Source organism: Balaenoptera borealis, assembly GCF_965194805.1.
Source record: "Balaenoptera borealis genome assembly, chromosome: X".
Classification (NCBI taxonomy): Eukaryota; Metazoa; Chordata; class Mammalia; order Artiodactyla; family Balaenopteridae; genus Balaenoptera; species Balaenoptera borealis.
Window position 1 is genome coordinate 87,224,137 of NC_138881.1, and position 14,157 is coordinate 87,238,293.

Below are 14,157 nucleotides of genomic sequence, written 5' to 3' on the forward strand. Positions count from 1 at the left end.
CACTGGGCCAGGGAGCAGAGGAAGGAAGATTTTCCTGCTCTTAAGTGAACTCAGAGGTGGGGGTGGGGTTCCCATAAAGGCCTCACCACTGCCCCTCTTCTAAACAAAGGAGGACCTAGACCTCTAGCCTGAGGGGGGGAAAAATCACTTTGCACCAAGAGTCATTCTTTTTGTAGCACTGCTCTTTCTTGTCATTATAAATGGTGACTCAAAAAAAAGAAAAAAAAATGGAAAGAAAAAAATGGTAACTCACTTTGGCATTGCTTGGTTGCCAGAACTGCCCAAGAAAGAGGGCTTTCTCTGTCAGAACCTGCAGAAGATCGTACAATCCTTCCTCTCTGTTGACCTATAGCCAAGATAGCAGATTTTGGTACTTTTTTTGGTAAGCATCTCTTATCATCATTCCCTAACATTTCCTATAGCCATCGCCCTACTTCACTCTTCATCATCTCATGCTTGGTTTATAATTTCCTAACAAATGTCTCTACACCTAACCCCATCCCAGCTCCAATCCATTTTGCACATTGCCACCAGATTACTTTTCCTTTTGCCAAAAATGCCCAGTAACTCCCAGAAAATGACAGGATCATATTTCAATCTTCAGCTTGGGGTTCAGGGTCTTCCCAAACTTTTTTCGCCCTACATTTCCACCCTTATCTCCCATCACTTCTCTTCCCATACTTTCCATTCCAGGCAAACTGGTTACCTTCCTGTCACTGGAACAGATTTCCTACCTCCGCGTCTTTCTTCAAGCCATTTCCTCTCCTGGAATGCCCTTCTGTGTTTTCTCATGCTGTCCTTCAGGGCCCACCTTAAGTGTGCCCTTCCTCCTTGAAGCATTCTAGCCACTTCTGCTTCATTTAAACAGATAGCATATATTTGACAATAGGCATATGCTCAGGTACTGTAATCTTTTTCTATTTATGTACCTTATCTCTCCAGCTAGATTTTAAGTTCAAGCAAGAGAACAATTTTTTTTGTCAGTTGAAACATACAACTTTATTAATGATACACAAATGAAGTCTTTGGTGAATAAATTCAAGTCAAAACAGATGATAGAAGTGTAGGCTATTCATGACGGACAGGTTCACTGTCAATTCACATAGAGGAACCAGTAAAAATATTTCCATTCAAGCAGCACGATTAAAGTCACAAATGTGTTTTCAGTACAAGAGGACTATTTATTTGGTATTCATAAAATTGTTCAGCTTAAAGCTGGAGACTGTCACAGATAACATCACTCTGGATGATACATTATTCAAAACTGGCAGCTGAAAGGATCCCTTTACTATATAAGCAAGTGGAAAAGCAGTAACTTTCAATTTTCATTGCTTCCAGACTGCAAAACTAGACATTTCTTCAAGTCTCTGAGACACATAGCCAATCAGAATTTGTCCACTAGTTTTATAACTTTCACTTTCACCAAGAGGTCATGGTGATCTGCTAAGGCTCGAATTTTCTTAACGCACACTCCAGATGTAGTGCATAAGTAAAAAAGGGAGCCTTTATTGAACTCTCTGTAGTTGAATACTTCTGCTCTGAGATTGTCATAGATGATCTCAAATAGAGTCAGGGCATTAATAAGAATTTCTGATTCCACATAAGAATTGTAGAGGGAACTAAATGATGATGGCACTTGGGTACTGAGCAGTTTTTTTAACATATCTGGATTTTCAGCAAAATTCGAAAGTATTTTCAAAATCTCAACCTTGATTTTTCCACCTCCCTGAGATAACAAACGGAAAAAGTTTGCAATGGAATTGACAAGCAGGTGCTGGTAGTCATTTGTAATAGTCATGTTTGTTAAAAATTTTAGTCCAACTACCTGTACTGCTGAGTTCAGGTTAGAGGCCATGATGTCATCCATCACTTTATTCATGTATACCTGAAGCCGGCCCTGATTTTCATAATTCTCACTCAGGTTGTTCATGGCCATTAAGGCTTTTTCCTTAATGTGGGGATCAGTTTTGTTGATCATGTTTGCAATAATTGGGAGGCCTCCCAATTTGCGAATTGTGTCTTGGTTGCATGAATAATTGGCATTGTTGCTCAGAGTGAGCAAAGCTACCTGTTGGATGAAAGGATCATCCGATTTCTGAAGCAAAGCAAGGACTTTCCTGAGATCTCGGACACCCAGAATCTCATCAATTTCATAAGGAAAGGGGCGCTTCTGCATGGGAACGGGTCTCCTCCCTCTCCCTCTCTGCTGGGTCTCAGGCTCAGAGTCTGACTCCGATTCTGTGTCTGTCCACCCAGACTCCCCTTCTTCAGAATCAGGAACCTCTGCCAGGAAAGCCTGTCCTCCATTAGCGGAGGCTGCGGCAGCTGCCGCAGCCCCATCTCCAGGGCGGAAGCCCAGCCCCAATTCGTCTACTTCAACCTTATTTTTCTTGCCTTTGCCCTTGCCTCCAGTCCGGGACTTGGTTCCACCCTTAGCTCCACCTTTGGGTACAGCTCCAGTAGCTGACCCGGCCTTAGGTATAGCCCCAGTATGAGCCCCAGGGGTTGTTTTCTTGGCGGCTGCTGCTGTTCTAGAGGATCCTGAAGTCCCAGGAGCCTCTGCAGCCCCAGTAGGGGCTGCTGCCCCAGAAGATGCTGTTGCCCCAGAAAGTGCTGCTACCTCAGTAGGCGTTGCTGGTATGGGAGCCTCCACCGCCTCGGTAGGTGGTGCTGCCTCAGTAGGAGCTGGTGCCCCAGGAGACTCTGCTGTGCCAGGGGCTTCTGCTAATTTAGGAGCCCCTGTCATTGTGGAGGTCTCTGCAGCCACGGGAGCCTCTGCCTCCCAGGGAGGCGGTGCCACTGCAGAAGCCACTGTGGCTTCTGATTCAGCTTTAGGCCCAACCCTGGCCCCTTCTGCCTCCTGGGCCTGACTTCCTGCCCCACTCTGAGCCTCGGCACTAGATGCAGCTGGGGCCACTGCTTCAGCTCCAGCCATGTCCAGAGCAGAGGTTTCATCCTGGACCCTGACCTCTGCCCCAGTGCGGACTGGGGTTGGAGGACCAAATCCTGGCCCAAGGTCAATTGTGAATCCAGCCCTTAGTCCAGCTCTAGCCCGGGCTCCAGTCCCGGCCACAGCCCTGGTCTTGGGCTTGGCCAGTCTCTTCTTCATCTGGTTTCTTCCCCTGGCATATTTGTAGACACAGTACCAGGCACTGGCCCCGATCACTATCCCAGCGGCTACACAGCCAGCATCCCGAACACGGCTCATGATGCAGCTGGAGTGATTCCCTGATCCAGGGTGTGGAGCTGGTGTGCCCAAGTGGGGTGCGTGCACGACAAGGTAAGGTGCTTCAGTTCAGGCTCGAAAGTTCTGCTGAGGTTGCAAGCCAAGCAGGACCTGGGGTAAAGGATACAAATGAGGCTTAGGGCTCTGGCTCACTTCATGCTTAACCAGGCCTAATTAAAGGAGAGTTTGGGGACATAATGCTTGGTGGGTGGACTAGTACACAGATACAAGTGTCCAGGCCTCTGTGTGCTGATTCAGGACCCTGGTTGTCTGATGTTTTCTACATCTTTATCCCTAGCCCTCACTGCCCAATGTAAACACATCTAATTTCCCAGCACCTAAATGGGGGATGAGAGGCCATACAGACTTCAGGAAAGCTGCTGGAGAGCCAGAAAGAACCCCAGATTCTTCTCTGATTCCCTCACCCCCACCCCAAAGGCCCCCAGATGATTCTCATACACGTACCAACTTGCTGGGAGCAGAAGCAATTTGCTCTTTTCCACCAGGCTTGCAGTTGTGCAGGGCCCAAAAGGCAGACAGACCTGTGGAGAGATCCCAGAAAGGGGGTTTCAGGGGCCTTTGGTAGATGGATTCTCTTCTTTTCTTGATTTGAACCCTTGTGGGCAAGTTTCCCCCTCTCAGGGCTCCTCACTCCCTCCATATCCCTTCCTCCTCAAACCCTTATTTAAGAAGGCAAATGCCACACCCCTTTCGCTGCACCAAAAAGGACAGGCCCGGGGCAAGGGTTTCTTGTAAAGAGGAAGAAGATGGGGGAAGAGGAGCCCCTGCCTCCAATTTCTGCTCTGGTTTCTGCCACACCATACCAGGGGTTCCCAGACAGTTCCCAGCCCCCACACTGACCTCCAGTGATTCAGGGCTGTTTCTCCTTTCTTCAGTTCAGTTAGAGCTCCATCCTAAGGACAGACTGAAGGGCAGAAATACAGATAGCAAGACGTTGGAGACTGAGAGCCTGGCGGATGGAACGGACTGAAGACCAAAGCCCCCAATTGCCTTTCAGCATTCACATACCAGAATGACAAACGGTTCCACCTCTCAATTCCTTCAACTCTTCTCACCCCTCCCCTCGCACCCCAACCCCCGCCCCTGCGCAGACTCCCCAGGCAGTCAACCTCTCCTTCCCTTTGCCCCGCCCCCCCATCCGCCATTTCTCCCGGACAGACGGCCACACCCCTTCCCCTGCACCGAAGCGGGAGGGGGCGGAGCGAGGGTGCACAGAAGGCTGGACGGGACGCGGGACTGGGGATTACGGCCAGACAATCTAGCGTCTCCTTCCTATGACCACCAGTCCTTCAGTCCCCAGCCCCCAGGCCTAGCATCAGCCTGCACAACGGGTCCCCAGGGTCTGCCCTTTCGGTTTGAGGGTCATGATTTTCCACTGTTTCTCCGCTCTGGATTCCACCTCCCACACCCCATCGCAGTCTCCTGTTAACCGCCATTTCTCCCGCCAGGGTACCCAAACTCCTTTTTCAGGACTGAAGAAACGGGGGTGAAGGGCTGTATGCGCCGGAGGTGTCTGGAAAGCAGCCTAGGACTTAGCACGGCGGTTTAATACCAGATTCTCTCAGGGCCTCCCCTCTTGTAAAGCCCAGAGCCAGACCGCCACCTCCCCTACAAAGGCTGTCACACCCATTTTCCAGCACCCCCAGAAGACGTGGGGTCGGCCGGGGGAGAGGGGAGGGTGCGGGGGCGGTGGTCGGGAGAGGTATCTGCAAAGTGAGAGTGGGAGTGAATAAGCCGGATTGTTTACTAATTGCGTGCCCCTCCGATCACCCTTTCCCCAACCTCCCCACTGGCCTTATATGCGCTGCCACGTTTATTTATCTTCCCTCCTCCTTTCAAAACAGGACGGGATGTGGGGTGCGGGGCCTGAGTGTCAAAAACAAAACCAAAAAAAACACTGGCTGGGAGGGGAAGTAAGCGGATTCTCCGCAAGTATATCAGCGTCTTTACGTTCCCCCCTCCCCCTCTTCCCGCCGCCCACCAAAATGAGCTGCGACTAAGCGCGGGGGTCTGGAGAGCCGGTCAGGGGCGGGCGAGGCGGAGACACCCGCGGCCTCAGACTCCCTCATCTCTGGGCTACCCCTATTCGGGGGTGCCAGGCCATGCCCACTCTCACACCCACCTGCCCGATCTGGGGGAATTTTCTCCTCCTCCTCCTCGCCTGGGTTAAACGCACGGCAGTGCGCAGCGCAATAGAGTTGGTACCCAGAGGAGGACGGAGGACGGCGGTCAGGGCTTTAAGTACCTTTGCCAACGTCAGCTCCTGGTCACGTGAGGGCTGCATCGCCAGTAAGCTTGGGTCCCCAATTTCCACTCCCACCAAGAGCAGGAGCCCCCTCCTTTACCCCCACTAGCACCTCACCCCACCACATCAGGTCCTGTCACTCATTTTTTGGTCTTTGTAGTCCCAGAGGCCACAAGTAGCCCCTTCTCCTTCTGTTAGAACTTGCCTTTCTCTGGTTACCGGGGAGGCGATGCACCTTCTTGGAGGGCTATTGACAAGTTTTGCTTTTCTTGTTGGGGAATCGTCTCATCCTTTCTTGGGCAACTGGATACTCTCCCCTCGCTCCACCCCCAGTCCCCCATCCACTAGTGCCCACCATTTACCTTGCAGTTGGGCCCCTGCTCCAGTATAGGTAAGGGGTAAGAATGGTAGTGGGGTCTTTACTTCTGTAATACGTCTCTGTTTTGTTTTTAAAGCTATCACCACTCTTTATTATTATAGTAAGAAAATACAACAAAACAAGAGTTCAGTGTGGGAAGCAGCAACAAAAGAAAAAGAGTAGGCATGTTTTAGAAAAAAGATTTCCCACTAATATTGGAAGACACCATTAATTTTAGTTAATTTTTACCACATAGAAAATTCTATTGGCCACATAGGAAATAGTTTTCAAAACATGCTAAGGTATTTGAATATCTAAAAATGGACTTTTTCTCAACAAGATAAGCATGTTTCCATACGATCTGTAAATTGATCCATGGAGAGATGTTCAGTTGTCTGATCTTATTTATTTTGGACAAATAATATCCTACTTTTTCTCCTTCTGGGACAGCTTTTAAGTTGGGTAAATAAACGATCCTGTCTTGTTCTGTTAGAGAAAAGCATTTATTTAATGTTCCCAAACCATTGCTGACTGCTGTGTGAACCTTTTGTAATTTGATGGCTGTAACCATGACAGTTTTGAACACCTGTCCCTGGATTAGGTTCCAGTTTTGTGATTCAGCTCTGGGCAAAAGGAAGAACTATTAGACGAAGGAAATGATGGATATGAGGGATGCAGAGATGGTCAAATCCTTCCAGTCCTGTCAAGAGGGGAGGGAGGAAGGTGCTTGCCCTCCCACCTCTCCTATATTCCAGAGCCTCTCATCCCCTGCGTTCTGGCACCTGACTCTGTTGTTCATCCTAAAAGTATACATGGACAGGTGACCAGGGTGGTAAATGCCATCTTTACTCAGATGACCAATTTGAGTAAATGCCTTTGGCTTCTTCCCTCACTCCCTCCCTCAAATTCCCACAGTGGTAACTTAGGGATGCAGAGAAGGGATTGCAGTTCCCACCTACCCCTGCAGCTGCAGGTTTCCACAAAGATTGCTGGGAGAAGCACCCAGGCCTGCCTGCCCTGCTCTGCCCTTATTCATGGTGTGGCCGAGTTAACCTTGTTCCTGATGCTGTCTGCTGCTACCACCTGGCCTGCAGCCTGTTGACCTCTCACCTCTGGCCTCCTCATCTCAGGGCACCCAGGGAGAACCCAGCCTTGCTGCAGGGTCACTGCCCGAAGCCCACACCCACTTTGATACTTCCTCAGCCAAATGTATACCTGGGCCCCAGGGTCTCTCCCCACTGACCATAATGATTAACCTAGAGTAGGCGTTCTCAACTGGCTACCTCTGTGCTCTACGTGAAATTGTATGCAAGGTTTTGTTTTTGAGTGTATGTGTGATTAAGTGCATTTTTGGGGGGAAAGGGGAATAAAGGTCATTGACCTCATCAGTTTCTCAAGGGGTCTAGGATCCCTGCCCTAGATATTAAGCACCAATACAATGGCCTAGAGAGTCTGTGTTATATAAAATAGTCCAGATTAGAAATATCTTGTTTTTTTTTTTTTTTCTGGTAATGAAAGTAATATATATATTAGTGGTTAAAAATATTCAAAACAATAAGGAAATGTATAAAGTATGCAGGGAAAGAGCTCCATGATATCTTTTCCATTGCTAGTCACTGCTAAAGATTTCCAACTTTCTTTTTATGCACATATTAGTAAGTGCATTTGTGGTTATTAATCAAGTTCTGAATTGAACAACAATAAACAAATAATAAGCATTTAGAATTTGTATTGTAATTGCGGTAAATCTGCAGATTAATTTGAGGAACATTAGCATCTTAAAATTGAGGCTTCCCCTCCAGGAATATGATATATTTCCATTTTGCTCAGATCTATTTTTATGTTTGTTAATCAAATTTTGTAAGTTTCTTCAGCTAAGTAATTCCTATTACTTGTTAGGTTTTCCCTAGGTATTAGTAGTTTATGTTGCTGAAATGCTATTCCTTTCTCCAATTGTAATTTCTTATAGGTGATTTTCTGCTTAAGGAAAGTGTTCTACTATTATATATTTATTTTGTATCTGCCAATTTCTGTGATCTGTCTGATTAATTTCAATTGTTTTCAAGTGATACTTTTGGTTTTTCCAGGTATGTATACATAACCATCTTCAAATGATGATTTTTTACATTTCTTCCTTTCCAATATTTATAACTTTTTTCCCTTTTTTTTCTGCATGTGTTATATTGACCAGAACTATGTTGAGCAATGGTGGTGCCTGAGAACCTCTTGATCTTGTTTTTGAAGAAAATGGGAATACCTCTTATGAAGTTTCATCATTTAGTGTAACTTTTGCTGTTTCTGATATATTTTATCTGTTTTTCAAGGTTACGTTTATTTATGTTTACCAGTACTGCACAAAAAGTAGTAGAAGGAAATAATATCAGCGAGTAGAGGTAAGTCACAAGTTCTGTGGTCTTGGTAGCCCACAAGGAGTGAGGAATCTGTTAGGTCAAAAGAGCCTCTGATATAGCCTTCATCAGACTAAGGCTATTTTCTTTTATACTTAATTTAATTTAACCAAGAATAATTCATTAAATTATAAATATATAATTCTTTACTGCACAGGCAAAGTTTCGACTATTCCTATTTTACTAATAGTTTTTTTAAAATTTAGGACTGGCTGACTCAGTTTATCAAATGCTTTAATTGTAAGATTTATTTTCTCCTTCAGTTTGCTGTTGCAATGAATGATGTAGATAAACCAGTCTCCCTTTCACTCTAGTCTCCTTATAGTTTATTCTCAATACCTCCCCCAAGTTCAAACTCCCCACCCACTTCCCCTTGTTTAGAGTAAATGCAAATGTCCTCACTACAACTGACAAGGCCCTACTCTCTTCAACCTTATTACCTTTCTGCCTCATCCTCTACTGCTCTCTCTCTAGCTCAGTGATCCTGGCTTCCTTGATGTTCCTGGAACATACTGGGCTTGTTACCTTCACAGAGCCTGTGCATTTGCTTGTCCTCCTGCCTGGGATATTCTTCCCCCAGATATCACCACACTTAGATCCTTCACTGACTTCAGATCTTTACTGAAAGGTCACCTTTCTAGTGATGCCTTCTCTGGCCACCCTATCTGAAAGTTTAACCCGTCTCGACTTTTCATATCTCCTTTTCTTGCTTTAAAATTTTTTAGTATGTATCACTAACAGTATAGTATATATATAGTTTATTTACTTGTTTATTGCTTGTCTCTCTCACTACAATGTAAGGGCCACATGATTTAGAGATTTAGGTCTGTTTTATTCACCCTTGTAACCACAGCATGGAGAACAATGCATGGTATGTAGTAGGTGCTCGGTAAATATGTTGAACAAATGAATAAATAAAGGAATGGCTTTCCAACATTGCACTTACAACGACTCTCTTGCAGTCCAGAAATAAAGCCAGTTGGTTATGCTGCATTAGCAGATTTATTAACTCTCAAATAAATGATTAGCTAAATCAGGGTCTTGTCATGTGACAAGATGTGGAAGACATTAAGATTGCTTTGAGTGGCATGTATAAAACTCATTATGCAGTGAGAATGATTGTTTATGAAACATGCCTTTTAAAAAAATAATCTTTTTTTCTTAAATGAAAATAGTTCTATCATTATTTTGCCATAATAAAATTTGGGCAAAAAAAAGAAACAGATTAGTGCTAACAAGAAAATAACAAATCCATTCCTACTCTCTGTTTCTTTTCCTGACACCCCTTCTACCATCCCCATTTACAGGTATTTTCAGGACTGCAGAGGTGAACATTAAGGATTCCAAAGAAAAAAGGTGGAGGGAGCACGGAAAAGGACGAGGCCATTCCCCAGAGAAGCAGTAGAATTGGCCAGTAGCCCAGGAGAAAACATTGCCCCTTCCAATAATCAAAGACAACACGTTTGTTGGTTGGGCAAAGACTAGAAAGAGCGACAGTGTCCTGTGTGGTGCTGGTGGGGGGGGGGGGGTTGGGAGGGGGCGGGTCACCCTCTGCTTTGCCAATAATAGGAGGGGAAATTTGGGACCCCGAACTCACCAGTGACGTAACTTCACGTGACCAGGAGCCTGTGTGCTGGTCTGTCCAGATAGCGGTTCTTGCTCAGGTAACCGGCTCCCAATTTCTTTTGAGGTGGCGTGGCTGTGGGCAAGGAAGGAGGAGGACAAGAGGAAACCCGTCCTGATTCCTGCCGGTCACGGTGAGGGTGGGTATTGATTGGAGACTCCTGGAGTGAGGGTGGAGGGTAGCAGCACGATTTTCGAGTTTGGAGGCGCTTCCCTATTTCCCCGCGGAGACACCCGAACCCAGACTCTTTTTCCTGTTGTGCCTTGTAAAAGGCAGCTGAAATGGTTGGCGTGGGTGACTCGAGCGGGCGGAAGGGAGGGGAGGAGGCAGTTATCGGGGAGTGGAGCGATGGGGGACTGTGAGGTGAGAGACAGGCCTGACCACCTGGACGGAGAGGGAAAGGTCCGGGATTGAACCCACGTTCGGGTGTTGGTGCGTTCACCGCATTCACCAGAGCACTGAGTCCTCATTGTCTCCTGTTTGTTCCTGTCTGGTTCTGGCTTTGGTCTGTCCCTGTCTGCCGGTCCATCTATCAGTGGGTTGATGATGCAAAAGAAAAAGAAGCTCAACGCCTCATTTCCTTCTTCCTTCCTCCGCCCCGAACACCCCCGCCCCCTTGAGTGCAGTTTCAGACTCCTGCGTCCCAGCGGCTCTCACTAGCCTGAGACAGAGTCCCCTGAGATCCTCGCTCCAGCTGCAGCATGGGCCGCGCTCAGAATTTGGGCTTGATGGCAACAGGCCTGGTGGTCGGGGCTGGCTCCTGGTACTACATATACCGACTGACGTTGGGAGAGCAGAATAAGAAGAGGCCAGCTGATGCGAAAGACATTAACCCTGCCTACAAAAAGTTTAGAAAATACAGAAAAGTGTAAGGAAGAAAATAAAAATAAGCCACCAATTACTATTCCTTGTCTTTCTATCTGTGTAAGAATGTGGATGTGTTTAACATTATTGCAATTACACTGTGTATGATATCCTGGAATTATTTTTTTCAGGTTACATTGCAGGGTATGCCTTTTATTAGTTAATGAAAATGCTTCATAAAGTCTTTTAACAGATTGTTTCATAATAACAGCATAATCATAATCTTCTCCTTTTGCCAGCCTTTCAGATGGGAAAGAAATTAGATATCTTAATTTACTAAAAAATAACCGTATATAGAGAAAACCTACATAGACTTACGAGAGGATGTCTTTCCACACTAGTTATAGCTGTGATATCCATCATCCCAGATTCCAGAATGACCAGTTAGGCAGCTTCTGTGCCATGCTTGGCATAGAGGGCATAGGAATTTGGTGAGCCTGGGAGCCCTGGGTAGGATCCAGACTTCCAGGGGCATCATATGGCCGGCAGCTTTGAGTTCCTCCTCTTTTCTTTGGGCTGTCAGGGAGCAGGCCAGTGGTCTCATCTATTCAAGGGACTCAGAGACCTCTCCCTTTTTCCATTGAGTGAGGGAAGGGATTTCTTTTTAGTGTGAGGGAAATTCTTCACTCCCTGAACTTCATTTTTCACAATGGATTTGGGGTTTGGAGGAAATAAAATCTGGGAAGTCCTGCCACAAACTTTCTCTGAGGCAAGGAAGTACAGAACTGGCTGGACTGAGAAAGGGAAAGCAGAGAACACAGACAGCCATAGAGATGAAACATAAATTAATAGCCTTGTGTCTTAAGTGGGGTTCCCTAGAAGCAGAGTCTGACATGGGGATTCTTCTGAAAGTAGTTTATTGAGGGATGTTCTCAGATGAAACGTGTATGGAGATGAGGGGAGCAGGATAGGAGCAGGATAGGATAGGGGAAGAAACTAGGTATAGCTGTAGTTCAGCTGAAGTGTAACTTCAGCTTGAGCCCAGGGCAGATCTGGGATGTGAAGGGCGCCACAGAACTGATCCATTGTGAGACAAAGGAGCCAGGCTTTTGTATCCACTGACTGAAAGCCTTGGTGTATGGGTGAGTTGGAGTGAGAGAAAAGGGGTTTTAGCTCCGAGGTATCCTCTGACAAGGGTGTGACTGTGAGTCTTTAGCAACCAATGTTCATAGCAGCTTAGGGGGATGGATGTACTAGCCCAGTAAATGGAATCTGGACAGGGCATCAATAGTGTCTACTACTTCTACTATAACTAGCCAATCTGCATTCTTTTTTTTTATATAAACCTATCATTGTTATTGTATAATATTCTTTTTTTCCCTTAATTTTTAAAAAAAGTTTTGAATTTTATTTTATTTATTTTTTTATACAGCAGGTTCTTATTAGTCATCAATTTTATACACATCAGTGTATACATGTCAATCTCAATCGCCCAATTCAACCAATCTGCATTCTTGTGATGAAAATGTGCTTCCTATCCATGTGATCTTCCCATCAGGAAGCCTTAACTTCAGCATTACTAGCTGTGGAGTTATTTCATGGGTGCGGTCTATCAGGAAATGCCCAGCTTCTCCATAAACAAAACAAAAAGAGGAGAGTGCTCGTACTTCTCTAGTCTTCTAGTGGTTGTCTCAGAAACACTCTCCCTCAGAGGCTAATTTTCTCTCTACAACCTGAGTAAGAATCAAATCTCCTCCTTCAGTGTACAGATTTTGGAGGGGCGCCGTGTAGCACGTAGTTTAGCACCTTGCAAAAATGTGTTCTGCCTATGAGATTGTAGGCTAGTACAAAGGTTGAGGGATGTTCAGATATAGGATGTATGGCTCTGGCCCATTTAGAACAGGCTTTGGCAGGTGTTAAATTGACTGCCATACAACTCTCTTCCAAACTCTTGAAACCAGCAGAGAAGTTACTAGAGGAAGGGCAGGTGCTATTCACCTAGACCAGATGACCCAAGCAGAGGTGGGAGGGTGTCAAGGCAAAGGGACCTTGTTAGCCTGACAAATGGGTTGCCCATTAATTTAACATCCATGTGATGGCCGTGGGTTCCTGGGGATAGAAGGTACCTTGGAGGAATTTAAACTTTGAGCCCTCATCTTGCTGATATGCAAAAAAGAGCAGCCTCATTTATTTTTGTGGTTCCCTTACTCCTCGAGTGTTGTCAAAATTTGGGAGCCAGAGTATCAGAAAGGCAGGCCTATTCACATAGTCTGCTGAGACACACATTGTTCCAGATTGCAAATCCATTTGAGGTTTCAAGGCTCTGGTGCTTCTGCTCTACACTAGAGGACCAGAAATCTTTGTCAAAGCTGGAGTTGCTGAGCATCTCATCATGGCTGTCCTATCTGAGACTTGCCACATCACTGAGGCACTCTTGGGGCAGGGCACAGGTATCTCCTTGTTTAGGAGTCCCTCATTTCTTCATTTGCACTAACCTTTTCCCAGAACAGAGGATTTTTTTTGTGTGTGTGTGACTAGGGAGAAATTCCTGTCTCTTTAAACCATAAGTTATCTTGCTCAACTTGACAGATGAGGTCAAGAGGGGGTAAGTAAATTAAGCAAGACCTTATAGATACTGATGGGTCATTGGATAAGTCCTTTCTCACTTTAAAAACATGTATCTCGTTAAAATAATTAAATATTGAGAAATTGCACTATAATTCAATTTACTTCCCTCTCCTATCCCTAACCAGTTTCACTTATAATTAAAAGTCATAGCTTTTAATGTTGTGAGATAATTAAATATTACAGCACACTGTAGGATATTATGTAAGAGTCTGTTTACAATGTCTACATGACAAGGATTCCCAAGTCCCAGCTAATGGCCTATTTTTATTCAGTGTGCGCCTTTCTCTCACAACCATGTTTTCATAATTCAAATCGGATATAAGGTCTTTGATTAATTAGGAAACCTAACTTACATTATGTAAAGAGTGGTTGGTATTAATGCCATCAAAATCAGGAGCCACTATCACTTGTATTTTTTTTAAAGAATATACCAACTTGATTGAGATGCCTTTAAATTTTGTTTATCCTAACAGTGGGTGATAAAAGTGATAAAAATTGATAAGAATGTGTAAAAAGGTTTGTGCTAATGATAGAGCTTTTGGTGATGAGGAAAAGAAAAGCCATTACTCCTGAACAAATGCTCCATGTAATCAAAACCTGAATTTGTCATCGGAAGTCTGTGTTTTATAGCTATACACGTATAGCTTTAATAAAACCTTTATTATTGAAATTCCTGCAGCAAATATAAATTTGCTATTGCAAGTATCAAGTTTTCTAGACTTAATTCCATTTTCCCCACTGAAACAAATGTTTTTTAGAGGGGAATTTTGAAACTGTTGGTTCCTTTGAAATGCAAATACCGCTTCATAGGAGAGCAGGGTGTACTTGTGAGTCTTGTGAACA

The 14,157-nt window shown here is 45.1% G+C and overlaps 1 protein-coding gene and 2 long non-coding RNA genes across 4 annotated transcripts in view; 1 reads left to right on the plus strand and 2 right to left on the minus strand.

Moving 5' to 3' along the window:
* The window catches only part of LOC309620825, a 266,826-nt gene that overhangs the window by 140,720 nt on the left and 111,949 nt on the right, over window positions 1-14,157 (minus strand). The window lies entirely within an intron of this gene.
* ARMCX2 (armadillo repeat containing X-linked 2) lies at window positions 972-5,481 on the minus strand. 2 transcript variants are annotated; one of them, XM_082377235.1, is made up of 4 exons: window positions 5,370-5,481; window positions 4,088-4,151; window positions 3,692-3,768; window positions 972-3,337 (listed from the first exon to the last, which is right to left on the minus strand). In XM_082377235.1, exon 4 carries the CDS (start codon window positions 3,206-3,208, stop codon window positions 1,385-1,387), a length of 1,824 nt encoding a protein of 607 aa, XP_082233361.1. In that variant the 5' UTR covers window positions 3,209-3,337; window positions 3,692-3,768; window positions 4,088-4,151; window positions 5,370-5,481; the 3' UTR covers window positions 972-1,384. The 2 variants fall into 2 exon arrangements, with proteins under 2 accessions (XP_082233361.1, XP_082233362.1); XM_082377236.1 differs by lacking the exon at window positions 5,370-5,481 and adding an exon at window positions 5,042-5,214.
* LOC309620792 lies at window positions 9,935-10,783 on the plus strand. The gene is made up of 2 exons (XR_014239624.1): window positions 9,935-10,021; window positions 10,509-10,783. It is a non-coding gene; the product is annotated as an uncharacterized lncRNA (long non-coding RNA).

Coding starts and splice junctions, on each gene's coding strand:
- ARMCX2 (XM_082377235.1), bottom strand. CDS start 3,208: ATGAGCCGTGTTCGGGATGCTGGCTGTGTAGCCGCTGGGATAGTGATC.